Source organism: Oncorhynchus masou, chromosome 28 (assembly GCF_036934945.1).
Source record: "Oncorhynchus masou masou isolate Uvic2021 chromosome 28, UVic_Omas_1.1, whole genome shotgun sequence".
Lineage (NCBI taxonomy): Eukaryota > Metazoa > Chordata > Actinopteri > Salmoniformes > Salmonidae > Oncorhynchus > Oncorhynchus masou.
The window spans coordinates 17,465,112-17,487,240 of NC_088239.1; the positions used below are offsets into that span (position 1 = coordinate 17,465,112).

Genomic DNA, 22,129 nt, shown 5'->3' on the forward strand with positions numbered 1-22,129 from the left:
CTCTGTAAATTCTTGTGTGTTTTATTAAGAGGGTGTCAACAGGTGAGTAATTAGCATGGACGAGACTGATCTGGATTCTGTCCAGAAACACAAGTTGACCTTCAGCAGCCAGCAGATGAGGTTTTCATAGAATCCTGCAGAATTTAACCCCCCCACCCCCCACCTATTTATGAATGTATTGAACTATTATGTACATGTTTTCCCATGAGCCCCCAGTGCTGCAGGGTTAGTACTGGAGTGTGATAAAGTAAGGGACCTATACTGTGAGTAAGGACTATAATGGTAAATGTCATGGCTTGAAGCCATGATGCAAGACAAGTGATAACAACATACACACACACCCCCCAACACACATTTTGATCTGCTGAATGTGTACCAGCAGTACATGAAAGGATTCCGAGCTAAATGTCCAAGCGGTCAAGCAAAGTCGAGGACATTTCTCACAACCTCTCTTTCCATCTTGTTTGCTATCTCTCTCTGCCCCACTGTCTCTGCCCTTCTCTCTTTCTTTGTCTTTCTCTCTCTTTCAATCCCTCACACAACCTCTCTATATTGTTCTCTCCCTCTCTCCCCTCTCCCCCTTCTCTCTTTGGCCTGTACTCCTGATTGCATTTTAGTTTAAAAAAAAGAAAGTCAAAGATTTTGGGAGGGATTAGTTAAACCCCACTCACAAGAAGAATAAAACATCTGACTTACTGGCACATTAGATTTACTGGCACATTAGTGCCCCTCTAAACAGAAAATAACAGGGCAGAGACAGGGATATGATGCATATGAGTGGAGATCCATCAGAGCCTATTTAATTATTTTTATATAAGCCAAACACTGCCGTCTGAAGAAGAGTCCAGCCATTTTTACTTTGTCACAGTTTTCTGGAGTTGCAATGGGCATCAATGAGGGGATGGAGGGGGATGGGGGGGGCATTTGGCAATTTAAGTTTGGTTTCAGTAGGTTATTCCTGATCTCTTTGTCGTCAACATTAATTATGGACTTTGGCTCCCAGGTAGGAGGTGTAAAGAGCTTTGTGGAATTATAGTGTTATAATGTTACTGTTGATTTGTTGTTGCTTTTTAATTCTCTTTTGTGACTTCATTAGCCCCATGGTGTTTACAATACAACTGACTCTGTGTGGTCGCAGCTGAACTGTGGAGTTTTCCAGGACGACAACTGCGTTGACGAAACAATCTGCTCTCCCTCTCACACGCGCCCCTGCTCCAGCCAGTGTTCAGTTGAGCGTATACTTCCCAAAGAAAGAAATATCACCACTCTCAAAAAAGACTGCTCCCTACACACAAACCAACTCAAGCTTACCTCAGATAGTCTTTAGCATATCAGGGGCTGAGAAAAGAACAGTAGCTCTGATGCCGTGTGCTGCTCTTCCATGCAGAAGGCAGGATGCTCTTCCATGCAGAAGGCAGGATGCTCTTCCATGCAGAAGGCAGGATGCTCTTCCATGCAGAAGGCAGGATGCTCTTCCATGCAGAAGGCAGGATGCTCTTCCATGCAGAAGGCAGGATGCTCTTCCATGCAGAAGGCAGGATGCTCTTCCCCACAAAAAAATGTCTCCAAAGCTTTGTGTTTTTACAAAAGTGCTATTAATGATGGTCTCCCTGAACAAGATTGGTAGCCTTGTTCAAGTTAAAAGTCCTCAGGACCACCCAGGCTTTACCTATGACTAGCTAGGTAGTTCCCAGCACACTTTTCCCTTCTCATACTAACCTGTGGTCTGTAACTTACAGGTACTGATGCGTGTCCCTGGGGCATCGGCTTAGTCCATGCATTAGTGTGTGTGAGTGTGTGTCTTTGACCCTTGAATGAAAAATATTACGTATCAGTGAACATTCATAATATTGTCCCTCCTGATAGTAGAAATCAACAGAGGCACTTCTGTAATAAAACCGTGTTATATTGTCAGATACCTGCTATCAACCCTATCACATGCTAAAGAAACACTACGCAGGAAAGTTGTGTGTTGTGTGAGAGAGATGGAGTGTTCTGGAAGAACAGGAGAGCTTGAGCGGGGGGGTGGGGGGTTGTCAGGGCTTTGCTCAGAGCCAATGGCTGTCAGAGGTAAAGAGTGTGTGTGTGTGAGAGGGAGCGGGTTTTGTTTCGTTTCCTTTTACAGCCTCTCTGTGATGCAGCCTCTTTTTTAAAGGAACACCAGCCACACAGCTGTACATGACAGTCTACGGCAGCAGGGACTGTTGCTGTTGGACGCCTCAGTGGATCAGAGCGTTGAAAGATTCAAAGAGAGGGAGGTAGAGAGAGAGAGAGAGAGAGAGAGCTGCAGGGAAAGGACAGAACAGGTTCTCTTGGGAAGTGCATTTAAGAAGAATAGCCGATTCAGAGCTGAAGGAGATTTATATGAGACTAGCTCTCCTCTGGGGGTTAAGCTTTCAGCCTGCTTGCCAGCCTGCTTGATTTCTTTCCTGCTTCCCTTCCTACTGTGTTTCTACTGTGAACTATCTAGCTGGCTCTCATCTCCAGTCTCTCCACGCTGTCTATATTGGAGAGAACCCCTGGGATCATCTACTTAGATTGACGGTCACTACTCAGTATTGTCCTTGGAGCAGTTTGGCAGGGCTCCTAAAGGAGAAGATTGACCCTGCTTGTTTCAAGTGCGGATTCTGCAAGGTGAACATTGATGCTTGAATCGGGTCTTGTTCAGGCTTGATTGAATCATATCTCGTATTTAGTTGGCTATGTACTATTTGGGTTTATACACTATACTTGTGTCCCATCGTGCCCCATGAAGCGATTCGGGAGCCTAAGGGCGAGCAAGAAGAAGAAGGAGCCGGACAGACGGACAGGGAGGAGGCAGTCCGAGCCCCATGACCTCTTGGGAAACAGTAAGCGGGCAGCATTTGTATACACACTAATACCAATTTGTACTTAAACAGTTACAGTAGATGTGATTTAAAAGCATAGGTTTGTACATTTAATGCCAAAACTGTGGCAAGTCTTCAGAAAAGCTCAGTGAGTAACTGTGTGTGGGAGTAAGTGTGATAGTTTGCTTGGATCTAACATAAAGTCCACTGTCTTCTCAAGGAGCTGGCTTGATGACCGATGTGATACTGGAAGGCTTCAGAAGCTTAGGATGTTGTAATGTCACCAGGGTGTTGATAGCATGAAAAGCCAGAGAAAGATAGTTTCTATTGAGAGGGAGAAAATGCCAGTGAAACAACTAAAGCATTTCAGTTATCTCTTTCTGTAACATAAGGGAAGATTTGTAAAATTTATTATGACAAAATTTGAAAAATTCATGGGCCTGATCTCAATTTGGGGTAGTGCCCTCTCACTGTGGGCCACGCTGGCTGGATAGCTAATTTCCTAGAGTGCCTGCAGTTCATTCTTTGGATTGATACTGAGCTCTCTTACGTCCTTTCACCGCGTGGAAAGGATATGCTCCTTCCACACACACACTTATTTTTGCCATCAGGGAGTGGAAGATGGTTCCATTGTAAACTAAATCCAGCCATTTACATAATCACCATGGTTACTGTCAGTGAATGAGAATGGAGTGACAGATTACAGTGTGAAGGCCTGAGATTACAGGAATACTTCTGGGGTTGGCCAAAATGTAAAGACATATTTAGACCGCAGAGACAGTTGCTATTTTGCATTATTGACGTTATGCTTAGGATTTTTTTAATTCACATTTAAAAGTGGAATTAGGTGTTCCTAATTTTTTTGAGTACAAATGAGAAATATAAATAAAATGAACAGAGCAATACAACATATGTTTGAAAGTCTGACATGGAAAACATTTGATTAATAAAGATACTACTGTTTCCTCATTAGCTGCCTTGAAATTACTCGAAGTTACTGAAGTTCTTAAAATGTCATGACGATCACCTCAAAGTCTGTAAATAATGTCAAATATGTTTCCTGGTAGATGTGAGGGGTGTCATGTCGTCTTGTCATCTATGCGCTTTCAAATTGCAACCCCAACAAGTGATAAACACAGAGAGATTTTAAATAACCTTTCGGGTTAACTTCACTTATCGAAGGGCTAACATTTGAAAATTTCCTGGCAACACTCCATCTAGTAACAAAATGTGTGTTCATTAGGCACCAAACAGAAGAAAACAGAGTAAAACAGCAAGGAACAACCTGGACCTGGAAATGCTTGTAGTTATTTACAGTAGTTCAGCATCACATACTGCATCACTGATTATTTATTTACTGCCTGTAGTTTTTTATTTTCCAATAGAGGATGATCATTTAAGGTGAGAGGGAAATGTTTGAATACATTTGACTGTCCATACTTTGGGTGGGGTGATTGTCTGTTTGTTTTTACAGATTGTATTTGGATTGAAATCTGCATTTCATCCAAAACTGGCAACCGGGTGTTTGCAGAGAAATTCAAAACTGTATTAGCACTGTGCTACGACAGAATGTTTGAATGGGTATTCAGTGGAGTTTCGTTTGACATGGAGGAATGCAGTTGTTTTCTGACGTCATTAGGTGGCACTGTTGGCTTCCTTTAGAATTCAAACGTCTTCCTTTTTCAGATGAAGAATCAACAACAGTGAATACATCTTTTGTTGTGTTTTACCAAAATCTATGCGAATGATTACAGTTTATCCCGAGTATATTGGTGCAGGCCTATGAAAAAGGGTACTGATCGTTGTTTAGTATGTGGTCAGGGTATTTGCACCCTTTAAAACTGCACCTCTCCTGTCTGGCTGTTGTGTGCAAAGCTCTTTGAGGAATGACATTGGAGGACATAGCAAGTCAGACCGTTATGAAAACATAGTGCCATTGATTGATTAGTCAATCAATCAATTTATTGTTCACCTCCCTACTTATGATCACACAATTAAAGTCATTATACAGTCGTTATGTAAAGTGTTGTAGGGGCTGGAAAGGTCATTGTTTGTTGCCCCCGCTGGTTAGAGGCTTTCTTCATTATCCAAATGATTAATGTCTAGCTCTAGGTAGAGTCAAACCAGTAACACTTCTAATACTGTAGGTCTGAATAGGTGACCAGTGACCACTCATCCAAATGATTGAATGTCAAGAATAAGTCAGCAGTATTTCTCCCTTGAAAAACACTGGAGGTGTCACATGGCCGTGTGTATGTGCGCGTGTGAAAAGTGTACATCTAACCATCCTATTAGGTTCTGTTTTGGTTAATGCTCCCCCGCCCACCCTGAAATGAATGCGGGTACACCTTGCTGAATGCTCTCGCCTCTCTGTCACCTTACACGACACTGTCGCAGATGGAAACTCCCCAATAGTGCGTTCTCTCTCACTCTCATACATACACTCTGTTACCATGGTTCTCACACCATGACATCCCATGATTCAACTTGTTGATTATATGGCACTGTGATCTAATGAAACCCAGGGGTTGTTTGACTTCTAAGTTGTTAGGATTTTTGTTAAGATTAGCAGGGATGACAGGTCACCACTGGTCATGAGTGTTACTTAAAGGAAAATTATGCCGAAATGGAGAGCAATTTTTTTGTTCAAGTGAATAATTCCAGCTCCTTAATTGCCAGTGAAGAAGACACTTGAAACCAGCCCTTTAAAGTGCCCATTGAAGTGTGTAAAGTGCTCTGTAGTAGAGTTCAATTGGTGCCACTGCTATTCACGTGAATTAACTGTTCATTTGTTTTAACGTGTTTATAATATATGTATTAGTATGTTTATAATTCCATCATAGTGTGTTTATTTAGTCCAATTGCTTTATTCACAAGAATGTCCAATTCCACATCAAACAAATACAGTCCATAACCAATAAGGTAGAGATGCATGTAATGTATTGGCATCATAACCTTCTTGTGACATCTTGTTATGATGCCCACAGATACTACAGTGACATAGGGACATGCATGCAAATATAAAACCTGAGTGAGATGGAGGTAGGGATGTTGACAGACAGAGAGACATGGGGGGCAGCAAGCTGTCGTTGCTGTCAGACAAGCCAGACACATGCTGTGAGAGTGTGAGGCTAGCAGATGTTTCATAGATCACACAACCATGGCGAGAAGAATTTGAGATTAGTCGACACGTGGAAACCATCATGGCGCAGTAAACAATATTACCTATATTTCCAGTGGTTGCCTTGCTGCATAGCAGACAAGCTGTAATTTCAACTGTGCAATTAACCTTTCTTGTAATTACCCAGGTGATGGAACATGTAGGCCAGCACACATTATTAAAAAAGACAGACAAAAGGCCAAATTAGTAAAAATCCGCACTTTTTTTCAATTTTCACCTAAAATGACATACCCAGATCTAACTGCCTGTAGCTCAGGACCGGAAGCAAGGATATGCATATTCTTGATACTATTTGAAAGGAAACACTTTGAAGTTTGTGGAAATGTGAAATTAATGTAGGAGAATATAACACATTAGATCTGGTAAAAGATAATACAAAGAAAAAACCTACCATTGTTTTTGTATTTTGTACCATCTTTGAAATGCAAGAGAAAAGCCATAATGTATTATTCCAGCCCAGGTGCAGATTTTGGCCACTAGATGGCAGCAGCATATGTGCAAAATATTTCAAAACTCGCCTATAAACTTTGCCAAAATATTTCAAACTACCTTTGTAATACAACTTTAGGTATTTTTAAACGTTAATAATCGATCAAATTGTAGACGGGGCAATCTGTTTTCAATACAGGAAGTTAACAAACCATGTTCCTTTTTTACGTCTTGCGCAACTCCCAATAGTGTAACGTTATTCCTGGATGTGCTTCTTCTTCATTGCACAAATGAATAACCTCAACCAAATTCCAAAGACTGGTGACATCCAGTGGAAGCGGTCGGAACTGAAAACCGGTTCCTAAGAAATATTCCTTGGCAATGACAAGGCAGGGAACAGTCAGAGGCAAAAAATTAAAATAAAATCTGAACAGTTAGTCCTCAGGGTTTTGCCTGCTACATAAGTTATGTTATACTCACAGACATGATTCAAACAGGTTTAGAAACTTCAGAATGTTTTCTATTCACATCTACTAATAATATGCATATCTTATATTCCTGGCATGAGTAGCAGGAAGTTGAAATTGGGCACGCTATTTATCCAAAAGTGAAAATGCTGCCGCCTATACCTTAAGAGGTTTTAATACACCACAAGGAGTTCTCATTTACATGATTCAGGCAGTTTATGCAAAACTCTTTGAAATAGTTACACTCCTGCCTTTATGGAGAAGTCTATTATGACCTTTAGAGTAATCCAAAATATCATTAGTTGAATAGCTAAAATGTTGTCTCCCTCCCCCCATCCCCCTCTCCCTGCATCCCTCTCCTCTCCTCCACAGCCTAATGACTTTAAAGGGAACCTGTCCTGTTTCTCTTGCAGTTGTGTGTAGCACCCACCGAGAGACAGAGAGAATGGATGGCTTGGTGTAGGACAACGTGATGTCCGGTCTGCTGTGTTAAAGGGAGTTTTAATGCCATACTGCTCACCAATGGAGTTTACTACAAATCTATTCTCAATAGAGCTCCGACAGCTCTGGGAATCAATCTCTAGGGTTACAGCAAATGTTTTGAAAGCTAATGGCATGGTGTAACTGATGTGAAATGGCTAGCTAGTTAGCGGTGTTCGCGCTAAATAGCGTTTCAATCGGTGACGTCACCTGCTCTGAGACCTTGAAGTTGTAGTTCCCCTTGCTCTGCAAGGGCCGCGGCTTTTGTGGAGCGATGGGTAACGATGCTTCGTGGGTGTCAGTTGTTGATGTGTGCAGAGGGTCCCTGGTTTGCGCCCGGGTATGGGTGAGGGGACGGTCTAAAGTTATACTGTTACAATGGCTTAAATAGTATGTAGGAAACTGTAGGAAATGACACTTTTATTTATTAATTGATGCAAGATCATGCGACACACACACACACACACAATCACTTACAGGTTTAACTTTAGACCTCATTGTAATGCCATTCACGTCTTCTGCTGGGGAGGACTACATTACACCCTACAGAACCTACCCGTATATCACCCTACAGAACCTACCTGTATTTCACCCTACAGTACCTAACTGTATTCTGTGCACTCTGGAACACATATTTCATTGTGAATTTGGTCAGGTCATCAAAGTTACATATTGCTGCTTTAAAATGTCCTGCATTGCTGGAAAGTTCTCCTGCAACAGGGTGATCAAATTAAGATCCTACATCTATACTAGTCTATACATATGACTAACCCCGTACCTCTTTACACTCGTACCTGTATAAGGGTTCAAAATAGCAAATTTGGACCTTGATAAGCGCCTCAAATTGTAACGCCATGGCTGTAGCCTACAGTAACATGCTATACATGACATCAGAGCGCAAGGTCTTCAGCCAGTATTGTTTTGACTGACCGCGGTTCTGAACTTGAACAAGAAGTTGCCCCCATCCCTCCCACTAATTGGGAATCTTTTGCAAATGTTTTGTTGTCCAAGTGAGAGAAAAAATGTAGAGGCGTCTGTTTCTCAAACTAGACACTCTAATGTACTTGTCCTCTTGCTCAGTAGTGCACCAGGGCCTTCCACTCCTCTTTCTATTCTGGTTAGAGCCAGTTTGCGCTGTTCTGTGAAGGGAGTCGTACACAGCATGGTACAAGATTTTCAGTTTCTTGGCAATTTCTTGCATGGAATAACCTTCATTTCTCAGAAAAAGAATAGACTGTTGATTTTCAGAAGAAGCTCTTTGTTTCTGGCCCTTTTGAGCCTGTAATCGAACCCACAATTGCTGATGCTCAAAAATACTCAGCTAGTCTAAAGAAGGCTAGTGTTATTGCTTCTTTAAACACAACTGTTTTCAGCTGTGCTAGCATAATTGCAAAAGGGTTTTCTAATGATCAATTAGCCTTTTAAAATGATAAACTTGGATTAGCTAACACAACGTGTCATTGGAACACAGGAGTGATGGTTGCTGATAATGGGCCTCTGTATGCCTATGGAGATATTCCATAAAAAAAAATAGTTTACAGCTACAATAGTCATTTACAACATCTATACCGTATTTGATGTTATTTTAATGGACAAAACATTTGATTTTCTTTCAAAAGCAAGGACATTTCTAAGTGACCCCAAACTTTTGACCGTTAGTGTATATAATATATATTGTTACTGCTCGACTAAAACAATCTCAGTCGACCAATAGCCTAACGACCAAACAATCGACCAGTCGACTAATTGGGGTCAGCCCTAATAGTGTCAACGTTTATGATCACTATGCTTGATATTCAGTTACAAGATGACATGGCGTCATACCCTGGGTTGTTCTGAACAGAATGAGCCTATGTTTGTCGTATTGAGAATAGATTTGGCGTTGAAAACGCATCTGAATGCACTCGTCACTATTCTATGCGCACCAAAATTACGATCTGCTTCTCTGAATTGCCCTGTGAAAGCCTAACACAGGTAGATCCTATTTGGTAACTTAGCTAGCCATGTTGGCAATAGAACACGCTTTAAAATTATGCCCACCTGACCAGATTGCGATTTTTAATGGAGCTTTTTTGGAATGCGTTAACAACAACAGTAATTGTGTGATGGCAGGGATGCAGGGCTGTGTTAAAAAAAACAACTACAAGTCTGATTGCTCTAATTCCTCAACAGCACAGCTAGGAGAGCTCAAAATAGCTCCTTATAGTTCAAGACTCTTCTTTGAGTCATAAAAGTGCATTGAAATTACGTAGGAACTTTGCACACTTTGGAGAGGTGAGGCCCATTGGAGACACCAGTTAGTCATCTCACTCAACCCCTTGTAATTTTTTTTGTCTTATGTTGCACCTACCCCACATTACTATGAATATTCTTATTGTGTTACTGAATGTGTCCAAAATATTTTCAGATTGTGTCATCAAATGCGGGAAAGTACAGTAAATGTAAAATGCACATGAAATCAACAGTGTAATGTTTGGGTTCAGTCTTGTCAGATTAACTGTTTTGTATATTTAGTCTAATAATTTCCCCATAATCTCCAAACTGTTACTTTTTGATTCCTACCATGGTTATACATTAGAATTTAGCCCTATCCATATAGGTCAATTCCCACGAGTGTAAGGGCTTAAAAGTCTGGTTAAGTGCCTAGAGGACTTTATTGATTATGCTTGGGCTCATCAAGGAAGATATACTGCATCATCTGCATGTCAATAAGGTTGTGTTAGATTAGAACCTCTGGGAGTAAGAGCTGATTAGTGGTACCTACTCCCTGTAAATTCCTGTTTTGTTGGATAGCCAGAAAGGAGGATGTGTGTATGCCATGCATGTGATGAGAAGGTAACTAGTATGACAGTAGCTGTCACGACTCCGACCGAAGGACACTCCCCTTCCCGTTCGGGTGGCGCTCGGCGGTCGTCGTCACCGGCCTACTAGCTGCCACTGATTATTTCCTCCCCCTCCTTATGTGTTTATTGAGTGCACATGTTTTGAGTTAGGTAGTTAGTAGTAAGGCTTTATTAGTCAGCCGGCCGCCTGGTTCCTTATGCGGGATTAATTATTGTGACCGTCTGTTTGGTGTACTTGTGTGCACGTCTATGGGTTTTGTGTTTTCCCATTTTGTGGGTTTTTTTCTGGACAGTTTAAGTCCCCCTGTTTGGGGCATTTGTTTGTTCATTACGCCCTGTGTTTTCGTGGGGGTTGGCTTATGTTTGCCGTTTCTCTGTGCATTAAAATAGCACTCCCCTGAACTCTCTGCTTCCTGCGCCTGACTCCTCACCCACTACACTCAGACCGTTACAGTAGCTCATTAGTATAATATGGACTTTCTCTTCACACTTGACTGTTTAAATGGTGTGTCTGTCGTTTCTTTTGAAACCTCTTCTTGAATATCTCTCTAAGGGCTATGATGTTATAAATTAAGATGTCTTTTGATCTAGCTCTGTCCTTTTGAATTCGAAGTTGAAAGGTGATCATCCCTCCTGGCTTTGTTAGTGTAAAAATGTTTGCTACAGCAATAAATTATCCTCTCTGAGGGGTTTTAAATAACCTTCCAGCTATTTTTTTGTCTCTGAACTCCATTACTGCTGGTGTAGAATTACATAATCTTCTCTGAATCTTCTGAATAACCTACAGGCTGACTTTGACTGTATTGTGGTTGAATGAGTTCAGTCTTATTGCACACTGCACAATACCAGAATATTGCATTCAAAAAAATACATATAGAAATGACAGGAGAATCTGATTAACATCTCCAAGCTCTGTCCACATCACCAAAATAATGTTGTCTCAACTTGCAAAAAGGCAGCACTACAGGTTTATTCCCTATCTATCTCATTCTGAATCCTTGGTAAATGTTCAATGTTCAATCACATAACACCCCATCTGTGGTTCCTTGCATAGTGGCACTCTGGATGCGGATCGCCCTCAGACATGTTAGATTACGGCAGAAAGATCCTCAGGTCTTTTTCATACTGAAAGTCTAATCCACCTCTTGTTCCCGTTCTTCGTTTCTCCTTAGCCTCCGGGATCTCCTCGCCTCCCTCAACTCCTCCGACGCAGGCCGTCAAGCAGCCGCCGGCGTTCCCGCTCGAGGCCTATCGGAGCGAGCCGGAGAGGCTGGAGGCACGGATGCGCTCCTACTCATCCCCGCCAGACACCGGGCAGCGCTTCAGTCTACGCTGCTCCAAACCACCCATGACTCCCTCCACCCCCATCGCTAACTCACGATCACGACCAGTGAGTACTACCCCACTGATAAAAACTAGTTGAAATAGTGTGCATCTGAATAGTCTAAAGCAGATTATTATTCTTCAACTGCACTGATCTGACTACAAAGGATAGGCAAAAGCAATACTGCAATGGTCCTTTCAGATCAGTGCAGATTAAGGAAAGGAGATGAGGAGAGGAAGCTACTTCAAACTATTGAGATTCATCTATGAAGTCAGTTCTGGTGGCTGTTCCCTCCCTTTATGCATTGATGGGTGGTCCAGACCACAGCTGGGTACATTAATATAAGCATTTACATATTTTGTCGCTTCATGCAAATGATTGTCGTCACTTTAACGTCCATCTAGTATTGTCTTGCAAACTTCTATGGTCACTGGCATGCTATTTGGCTTGGCAATGATCATAGGAGTTGGCAAGATGGCTGGATGAGGCAAGAGAAACACTGTATAACAACCAAAATAGTCAACAACTTCAATCTAGAGAAATCTCTATAGCTCTCTCTCTCATGCATATTTTTGCTTATTCCATACTTCACAGTTTAAATATTACATTGATAGGTTCAGAACCAAAGTTTTGATTGAGCATGGCACATTATAAATTGTGAATGTGTGTTGTCATTTGTATACAATTTCATTAATCACTGAATTAACATTGTCTGCCTGGTATCATAATTTGTAATTGGAGGACTAATCAAGGCTAATCAAGAATGTGAAAAATGTTAAACAATGGCTGCATTCCAAACACTTAACACACCCTCTCCCCTCAGCCCTCAAATTAAGTGGACACGTCTGATGACGTCTGACACTTGCAGGGCAAGGGGCGAGGGAGGAAGTTATACATTTTTCTCATGACTGCCTTGCCCTGAAATTTGTCAGTCGTTTGTCCCGCGACTATTGTATTTTCAGCTTTGGTAACTTGTGGGTGCTTTATGTGCTAGAGTCATTTAGGATTGCATGTTTACTTATATTGATAGCTAGCAAATTAATAAGCTAACTAATGTTGGCCTGCCTAGCTTCTGAAGAAGGAAAATGTTTTATTTCTACAATTTACAAAAGCTAACCAAACAAAAACATTACTTTTGAGACATGTTAATGCATTAGTATCAACATTTCTAACTTATTTACATTCGTTTTTACTTTTTTTACCTTCGTATGTTGACTCTTCAATATTTTATATTTCAGTATTTTTTTATATTGCAACAATAATAACAATATTACACATCAATACAGGGACATTCCTGTGAATACAATGAAAAATATTAAATTCTCCATATTGACATTTTGAGGTTTTAAGTTTTTACTGACATTTCTTAGCAAATGTACGATCATCGCGAATTGCATTATCGGGCATTTCAGGCCCTGAAGTGAACATAATTGTACACTCGCAAACTCAATCAAAAACGAGGGCTGAGAGGCTTACGTTGGCAACTAACCTCGGTTGGCTAATCAATTGGGATCGACGACGAAGATGGTCACAGGGATTCCCCAAAGGCATAAAACAGAACCCAAACCAGCTGCGCGCGCCATCGTGCATAACTGTATTTTATAACCCCCACACAAAACGCGATCACGACACAGGTTAAAATATCAAAACAAACTCTGAACCAATTACATTAACTTGGGGAAAGGTTGAAAAGCATTAAACATTTATGGCAATTTAGCTAGCTAGCTTCACTTGCTAGCTAATTTGTCCTGGTTAGCTAGCTTGCTGTTGCTAGCTAATTTGTCCTGGGATATAAACATTGAGTTGTTATTTTACCTGAAATGCACAAGGTCCTCTACTCCGACAATTAATCCACACACAAAACGGTCAATCGAATCGTTTCTAGTCATCTCTCCTCCTAGACTTTTTCTTCTCTTGACTTTATATTGCGATTGGCAACTTTCATAAATTAGGTGCATTACTGCCACTGACCTCATTCATCTTTCAGTCACCCACATGGGTATAACCAATGAGGAGATGGCATGTGGGAGATGGGATAGCCAGGACTTGCAGCGCGATCTGCGTCAGAAATAGAAATGACCTATATTTTAGCCATTGGTAAAGCAGATGCTAGTTGGAGCCCACGAGCAGTGTGGGTGCAATTATTGAATAACATAGATTTCTAAATTGATTTTGCAAGGCATGCACACCAACGGTTTAGTCAGCCTGTGAGGCAATGGTAAGTGGAGGAGGGTGTGTCTTGAATGTGTTTGAAACGCAGCCAATGCCGGTCATCGACTGACAGATTGCTAAAACATATGATGTGGTTAGCTGATAGGTAAAAGTACCTATCCAGGCGTTGTAAGATCTGGCAGGCGTTCATTGTATTTTTCATAGCGACTGCAGCAAATTGGAATGTTCCACTTTTACTTGAATAGGGGATTGGTAGCGTGCATCCTATTTTACGTCAAGCGTCGTCAGTCGGCACGAAATTACGGGATGTAGGCTACCTGACAATGCTCTCTTGTCTACTAAAATACGCTTACTCTACTCTTTTTACCAACACCGAGCAAGAAAAGAAAGACATGCGTCCATGAAAATCGCAGGAGCCTTTTATGCACGAAACGGTTGGACTGTGTTTCTCATTTTCGTGTTGGCACCGCAGGAGAGGAGTTTCTCATGCCCGGCGACTGTCAAATCAGTACCGTTACCAGTTCGGAAGGCTAGTTGCAGCTCGGGAAGGCAACATAAGCTATCTGTTCGCTACATTGTATCCACTATAGTGTGGTTGACAACCGTTACTTTTTCTACGACCTACTAATATTTCATGACCGACTGCGCCCTGGTCTCTGCTGCCATCGTTGCCTGTGCAGGGTTGTGGAGTGAAAGAGGAGCGGAAAGAGTCAATCGGTCAATTGGCTATCTGTACCTCTTATCTACAGGTCCACGGTTTAGCTGAAGGCATGCTGGAGAAACTTGATCTAGAAGATGAAGGTAAGCCTCTTTGCAAACTTTTTGGAAATGTATTTTCAACTAGTAGATCCGCAAACCCATGCATAACCTTTGTCATGGCAGTTGACAAGGTAATGCGTCAGCCAAATGGATCTGTGAATGATCTATGATTTTTATGTAATTAGCCTAAGCAACAGTTCATGAAGGCCATGTAGCCCGTTGATTATTGGTCAATTGAACATACATGGTGCCTTCAAGTCATATATCATGCCAATAACACATTTAGTGGTAAATGCATTTTTGCCCAAACAATCCCACCCATGGATCATATTCCCATTATTCGAGTGGTGTAGTCTAATATTGAAAACATGTAATAAAAAAAAAACATGTTTTGAACTGCTTTGTGAGTATATCAAAGGTGGAACCGAACTATATACCAGCTCTGTAGCCCATCATGTCAATGTATAGAAGCTTTAGTGGATGGCAGGGACCTTCATTGTTAGTATGAAGGGGATACAGCTCATGTTAGGGGGAACTTGTTTGCTGTTATCCCTGCTAACCTGTTGGCTGCCTCCCTCAGTCCAGACACAATGTGATGTTGCATCTGTATCAGATACAGTACTGCTGCAGCATAGGTAGTGTTACCCCATAGCTTGACAGTGGTATATTAATGAGTTTAGAATGCTGAATCATAGCGTATCCATTTTATCTAGTGTTTATACCAAATAGCGTCTCAGCCTCGCTGTAAATAACTGATCTAATCAGAAATACACTACAGAAGAGCTTGAACAAGGAGATGATGGGGGCTGCTGACAGGGCAGTGCTATTCTGCCTGGATTAAGGGAGCTTAATGTAGATGTTTGTGAATATGACTTACTTCACCAGATGTTTACCATCTGACGTCAAATGAAAGACCAATTACATGGGAAGTAGAACTAGAAAAAACTGCCACAATCTACCCACCTGGGCAGCTACCCTAAACTTTACATGAAATACAATATATATGCCACTTATCAGACTCCCTTATCAAAAGTCACTTGACACGGTCTTCAACACATTTGGCGACATTTTCAAGTTTAGTCGGTTGCCTATTTGTGAGTGCTGAGAGCTTAGATTAAGTTGCTTAGTGCACAGGATATAATGCCATGCCCGTTCTATACACCACATATCTACAGTGCATTCGGAAAGTATTAAGACCCCTTTACTTTTTCCACATTTTGTTACGTTACAGCCTTATTCTGTTGCGTGTAGTTTGATAAGGAAGAAAAACAATTTAATCAGTTTTAGAATGAGGCTGTAACATAATGTAAGGAAATGTAGAAAAAGTGAAGGGGTCTGAATACTTTCCGAATGCACTGTATCTGCAACAGTTCTGAACGCTCTGCCCTGCTGAACAAAGCCATGGTTTTGTTCTTCGTTCTTATGACTGGTGGTGATCTTCATGCCCTGTAATGTTTAAGGTAACCAGGTACGTCAGTGCTGAGTGTTTCCCCAAGGCTCTTCACTGTACCAGCAGCTCTCACTCTGTGTGTCACATCACAGTATGCATGGCACACGCAGCATATTCAGTGAGCATGATGCTGCTTGCTTCAATAAACTGGGTGGGTGGGACGGGGGGGCTGAACACTAATGTTACTATACCTTTATTACAGAGAAGATGTGTGAAATTATCATCATGGTACCATTATTACATAACATTCCATTCGGATGGAAATAGCCTAGATGTACTCTGTAGAGGTTTACATAAAGGCATCAACACCAGACATCTGGGTAAATCTGGTAAACTAAATCCTATTTACATAATTTGTTTTTTTTTCCCCATTTTGTTTTTCCAGTTAAGCCACATATGAGCCAACCATCATTCAGTAGGCTGTGAGATGGAAGGCTACTGCTGCCTTCTTTCAACGTTGGTAAAATGTGAATCATCAAGGCTCTTCAAAACAAACAGACCATTTTACATTAATTCAATTCTCAGAATAGCCAACATGGCTGCTTGCCAGAGTGTCAAGCCTGTGCTCAGTGGTGCATCAAAATACTCAGATGGTCAGAGTAGTTTTACTTGGAGATTGGTGGGAGTGTGATCGTGAGGCAATGGCTTTGGGCACCAGCCACAGCCATTGTGTTCAGGGATTTTGGGAGTTGGTATGTGCGTTGTGCACTCTATAAAACCTCTGTTTGATACTCTAACCTATAGTGGTTTAAGTTCCAAGGTTTTCCATAGAACCAAGACTCTAATTTATTGATAACAGAACACGTATAAATGTAAATGTTCAGTTTTTCCCCCCCGGGGACATTCCGACTACATTAGGGTTGTCTTAAACCAGTTTGATCTAGTCTCAATCAAATGCACCTCGTTTCTCTCAGGTTTGTAAGGCAGCATTCTCCTGCTGCTCTGCATAGCAAAGGAGCAAAGTCTAACGGAGCTATTATGGGATTGTTGGGCGGCGAACATCTAGGACAAAGCAGATGGAAGAGGTTGTTATTATGGCATTAGATTTATTTCAAGTGGCACAATGTCCATGGACATGGATTCACATCCCTTTTTAGGCATTGACTGTGGTTTAGCAATGCTGCATTGGGCTCGGATACCCAGGTTGTGATATGTATGGACTTGGGCTGTGACCATCGGCAGAGGTGTCGACATAGCCTCCTCACCCGTCATTAGAACTGACAGGGCGAAAGCCATGGGAGTGGAGCTGTCAGTCGTACGCATCAACCTGATACACTGACGGGTGTACAGATGGCACAGCAGTTAGACTGCAGCGTCGGTTCAAATCACCGCCAGAATGTATGGCAACGTCCAGACCAAGTCGGCCAAATCGTCTAGACTCCTTGAGGAGAGATTTTGAGGAAGGTGAGTGGGGAGCATGGCGGCTCCTTCCAATCATAGAACAAACGACTGCTCTGTTGTCTCAAGAGCTTAACAAAAAAAAGTCTGTTTAGTGTAGCTGAATAGTACAGGGAGAATTACCATGGCAACCGGCCCTGGAGATTGAGTCAGTAGTCAGCGAGTGAGAAACTTCCAGTCTCTTAGTTCATTGAATATACCCTTTATATTCAGGTCCTTTGAGAAGAAAGGCGATATCAGACACCCAGGATATCTCACACAACAATGTAGTGGTTTTGAGAGATCATATTTTGTAGCTATATGAAAATGCACAGGAAGTCATTTTCTCCATGTACCATGTCTCTTCCATATCCTCTTTGAAGAAGATGTGCATAGAGCAAACCATGAATCACTGGTCATTGTACCTCCTCATTACTGGTCAAAGTACAAGGCATCAGGATTTCCATTGTTGTTCCATTCCTAGTATTTTGTGTATTAATGTTTTCTGGTAAGAACATTGAATTAATGCTTGTGCATATATGTGCTTTACTTTCAGCTTTTGAAGAATCCGAAAGTGATATCTATATGCGCTTTATGAAGTCACACAAGTGCTACGACATTGTTCCTACCAGCTCTAAGCTCGTGGTTTTTGACACTACTCTGCAGGTAAGTGCTCCGTCTAATGAACATCTATTACACAAAGACTTCTGACAGTCACAGAACATTGTTCTGTTGTCCCGCCTTCTGATAATGTTCCATCTACACAGGTGGTCAATAGGAAACTTTTTTTGTGTGTTTTATCGACTAGTAACTTCGAATGCATTTGCGTCATGGCTTGAGCCATGATACTATGTCTCTGGTTACTAATTGATCTGCTTTGTTAAACATGTAAACTCCGTTATGGTCTTGGTTTGGAAAGTGATACAAATGTCTCTACGCAGCACGGAAATTAGCTGGAGACTTTCTCCTCAGGCCAGAATATACTATTGTGATATCCTCTTTGTAAAAGTCTGTCAGTTCCTCTCTCTTGAAGCTTGTCACACTTTAAAACCCCTTGCAATCTCTCCCACTGTTTTATCTTCAAAAGCACCAGCTAGAAAAATAGCTTTTGTCTGAACTTGATAGAAATCTGCAATTAAAAAGCTCTACATTTTAATCCAGATAAGTGTTATCTCTTATCCACCGTGTCGCTTGGAGGTCTCATCCTTCCATGGTTAGACCACACTACACTCTACAGAGATGATGTCAGTCTACAGAGATGATGTCAGTCTACAGAGATGATGTCAGTCTACAGAGATGATGTCAGTCTACAGAGATGATGTCAGTCTACAGAGATGTCGGTCTACAGAGATGATGTCGGCCTACAGAGATGATGTCGGTGAAAACAAGGAAGCAGTGAGAAGGCTTTAATGAAACGGCTGCAGTCCAGCAGTCAAACAATGGAGAAGAACAACAAACACAACCACCTTCAACACCTCAGTCAAACAGCTTGAACCTGTTCTTCATTAAACATCAAACCACAACTATTACAGCAGACAGTGACCTTTGAATAGTGCGCAGGTCACAAGAATGCAAGAAATATATTTGTCTAGTAGACCTGGTCCTCTCTCAACATCATCACAGTTTAATCAGTGTGCTACTTTTTATTTTTGTAAATGTTTTATTTTGTTTTACTTTCATACTGTTGTGATGTATTTTCCCCAAATCTCTTCTGTTATGTACAGCCAAATGAACTGTAAACCTGTTACTCATATTACATGGGAAAGAGTAAAAACCCACTGGAGGTGTTGTAGTTTCTGCCCTGTTAGTGTCTACGCCCAGCTCAGTGCTGTCTCCCAGCTCCAGCTCCACTACGGCTGCGTTGCTGGCAAAGTCTTGTGCCGGTCCAGACCTAACGTCCCATGAGGACACCAGCAGCTGTCCGTTCTTCCGCAAAGACACGGCAGCGTTGGCGTTTCCGTTGTAGAACACAGTGTAGCAGAAGTAATACATTCCTTTGACCACGGCTGTGAAGACAACTGTAGCAGGGTTGTATCCACTGCCGACGTTGGAGAAGACTTTTGTACTGTAAGAGTATGTCAGTGGTGAAGGGTCCAATGTTCCCAGAACCATACGTTCTTAGAGCTGCAGAGAAGGCCACCTTTGGCTGACCAGCTGCTAAGTCCTTCTTTAATGTCTTCAGTTCTTCTTCCTGAACTTTGTTCATATTTTTCACTTCCTCCACCTGGCTCACGCTGGCTTGTAGCCTGGTCTCCACAGCGCCTAGTTTCTGGTCCATGGCTCCCAATTCCTCCTACAGGACAGCCAGCTCTCTGATCAAGGAGCAGGTGGTATCAGGCACACAGTAAGACAACCCCCTCCCTCCCCCCCCACACACCTTGTGCCCCAGACAGTGTGAGGCACAGACAGCGTTAGTCAAACGGCTCCCCCTTTATTCTTAAAACCTTTTCTTGTCAAGACAGGTCAGTTCTGTGTAGTCTTTTTAGCTTCTGTAGTTCTCTTTTATATATGTCAAGTTTTACAGAGGGTTTAGCAGGAACTCTCTGCAGTCAATGAGGGGTTCTTTCTCTTCATAGGGAATGTATTTGGCACGTGGATGAGGAAAAGAAGATAGGAAAATGGGTCGCCCCTCACGCTTACTGGAATATACTTGTATTAACGATTGGGAAATCGGCCAGCCCTATAGCTCTGATCACATCCACGTTTTGTCTGGTAGTAGTTGCTTATCCGATTCCCAATCTTTCATTGAGTGCTTGTCCAGACCAGCAGCCCAGAACAGAAACGGACTGAGGCTGACCTCAATGGAAGATTAAAGTTTCCATGTGAAGGCTAAAGGAACCTTCTCATTATGGCTACACGGCCTCATTAAACTTTAATCTTCTTAAGATTACTCTTTCAGAAATGCCAAAAGAAAAATAGATGCTCTCATTAATGTTTTACAGTGCCTGGAGACAATGGGGTTTAATAGCATGCTTGTGTGTTCATTCCCAGACCATTAGCATTGGGTATGAATTTTAAAAAGGCGGAGGCATTCAATTAGAGAGACGACCATGCATTTGTCTTTGGAGGGGGATATCATCTGTGGTTTCCCTTTGCGGTGTCATGGTTTTAAGTCATTTAGTATCTTGGGAGGTGCAGTACAATGATATACAGTATCAGTAGGATTACAATATTACCAGATACCTGCTTCTCAGGGAGAGCCGTTCACAATGAATTCTAATGAGGAAATGGTATCTGTTCAGCATGTCTACACAAGCCCCTTACGAGTTTACGTAGTTATTTTACCCCCAGCTGAATGGAGGTGGAGGTGAATGGAGTCATGGTACAGTATGTATCCAGTCAGTCAGGTAGATGTGACTCTGGCTTAGAGATATGAAGATCTGAACTAGAGTCTTTGATTTTATACCATCTTATCATCACACCAAACTGGAATGTCCAGGACCCAGTTTTTCAAAGGTTAGCTGTCTGGGTTAGCTGTCTGGATTTTGCCTATCTGATTGGATTAATGCAAAGGAATAAGATAGGAATTCCCCCCCATTCAAGTATGTTCTATTTATTCTATTTCTATGCATTTAATCCAATCCAAAATCCAGATAACTTCTGAAAAACTGGGCCCAGGGGGCATTATTCTCTCCATGAAAGAAGATGGATACTTATTTGTCCTGAGTGAGGAGAATTGCTTCCACTGCCTGTTGTTTACAGGGAACAAAAGTCAAACCACCAGAACCACACACATCAGCATTATTTTTTTGTGATGAAAGACTACAGTACTGTATACCTGTCCCTAGTTAACAGACATCTAACCACACAGTGGCTAGTGATAACGGGGAGGAAGCAGCGGATGCTAAATGACACAGCCAGGGAGGTGTGATGAAACCCTGCCCTGCCCAGAAACACACTCTCTTTAGGGGGGAGATGTTGTGTTGTCTGACCCCTCAACTGGGAGCTTGGGAGGCAGAGGGGGCTGGGAAGTGGTGGATAATGCTGCTCTATTCCACCTACATTTTATAAAATACATGTTTAAAAAGTCTTGTAACAACATTGTTGTGTGTTCTTCTCGCCTGTAGGTAAAAAAGGCCTTCTTTGCCTTGGTTGCCAATGGGGTGCGGGCAGCCCCACTATGGGAGACAAAGAAGCAGAGCTTTGTCGGTAAGTGGAAAAATATATTTTTCTTTGCAGTCAAATATAACTCTATTTTCTATACATAGTGAACAGAATGGAACCAAATCAAGTTCTTAGGGAGAAATGGTCAGACTGGGATAGAGAAGAGGGAAAGATGAGGGTATCACAACTATAAAGGAAACTGAGAGGTGATGAGGAAAGTAGATCAAATGACATAGTCCGTGCAAATTATAAAATGTGTGTGTCCCTGCTAGACGTCGACCGGTTATGATTTTTCAACGCCGATATTGGAGGGCAAAAAAAGTCTACCGATTAATCGGACTATTATTATTTTTAACATTTATTTATTTGTAATAATGACAATTACAACAATACTGAATAAACACTTATTTTAACTTAATATAATACATCAATAAAATAAATTTAGCCTCAAATAAATAATGAAACATGTTCAATTTGGTTTAAATACTGCAAAAACAAAGTGTTGGAGAAGAAAGTAAAAGTGCAATATGTGCCATGTAAGAAAGGTAACATTTAAGTTCCTTGCTCAGAACATGAGAACATATGAAAGCTGGTGGTTCCTTTTAACATGAGTCTTCAATATTCCCAGGTGAGAAGTTTTAGGTTGTAGTTATTATAGGAATGATAGGACTATTTCTCTCTATACCATTTGTATTTCATTAGCCTTTCACTATTG

At 41.6% G+C, this 22,129-nt stretch overlaps 1 protein-coding gene and 1 pseudogene across 5 annotated transcripts in view; one reads left to right on the forward strand and one right to left on the reverse strand.

Annotated features, from left to right (window-relative positions):
* LOC135517281 (5'-AMP-activated protein kinase subunit gamma-2-like) overlaps window positions 1-22,129 on the forward strand; it is a 117,756-nt gene that overhangs the window by 57,571 nt on the left and 38,056 nt on the right. For 4 of the 5 annotated variants that reach the window (XM_064941439.1, XM_064941440.1, XM_064941442.1 and 1 more), the window contains 4 exons: window positions 11,401-11,618; window positions 14,474-14,525; window positions 17,867-17,976; window positions 21,378-21,459. In XM_064941439.1, the coding sequence (XP_064797511.1) occupies window positions 11,401-11,618; window positions 14,474-14,525; window positions 17,867-17,976; window positions 21,378-21,459 (462 nt within the window). Of the gene's footprint in view, window positions 1-2,275; window positions 2,850-11,400; window positions 11,619-14,473; window positions 14,526-17,866; window positions 17,977-21,377; window positions 21,460-22,129 lie in introns of those variants that run through there. The other variant, XM_064941444.1, reaches the window with a different exon arrangement.
* LOC135518459 (complement C1q-like protein 2) lies at window positions 19,064-20,157 on the reverse strand (annotated as a pseudogene).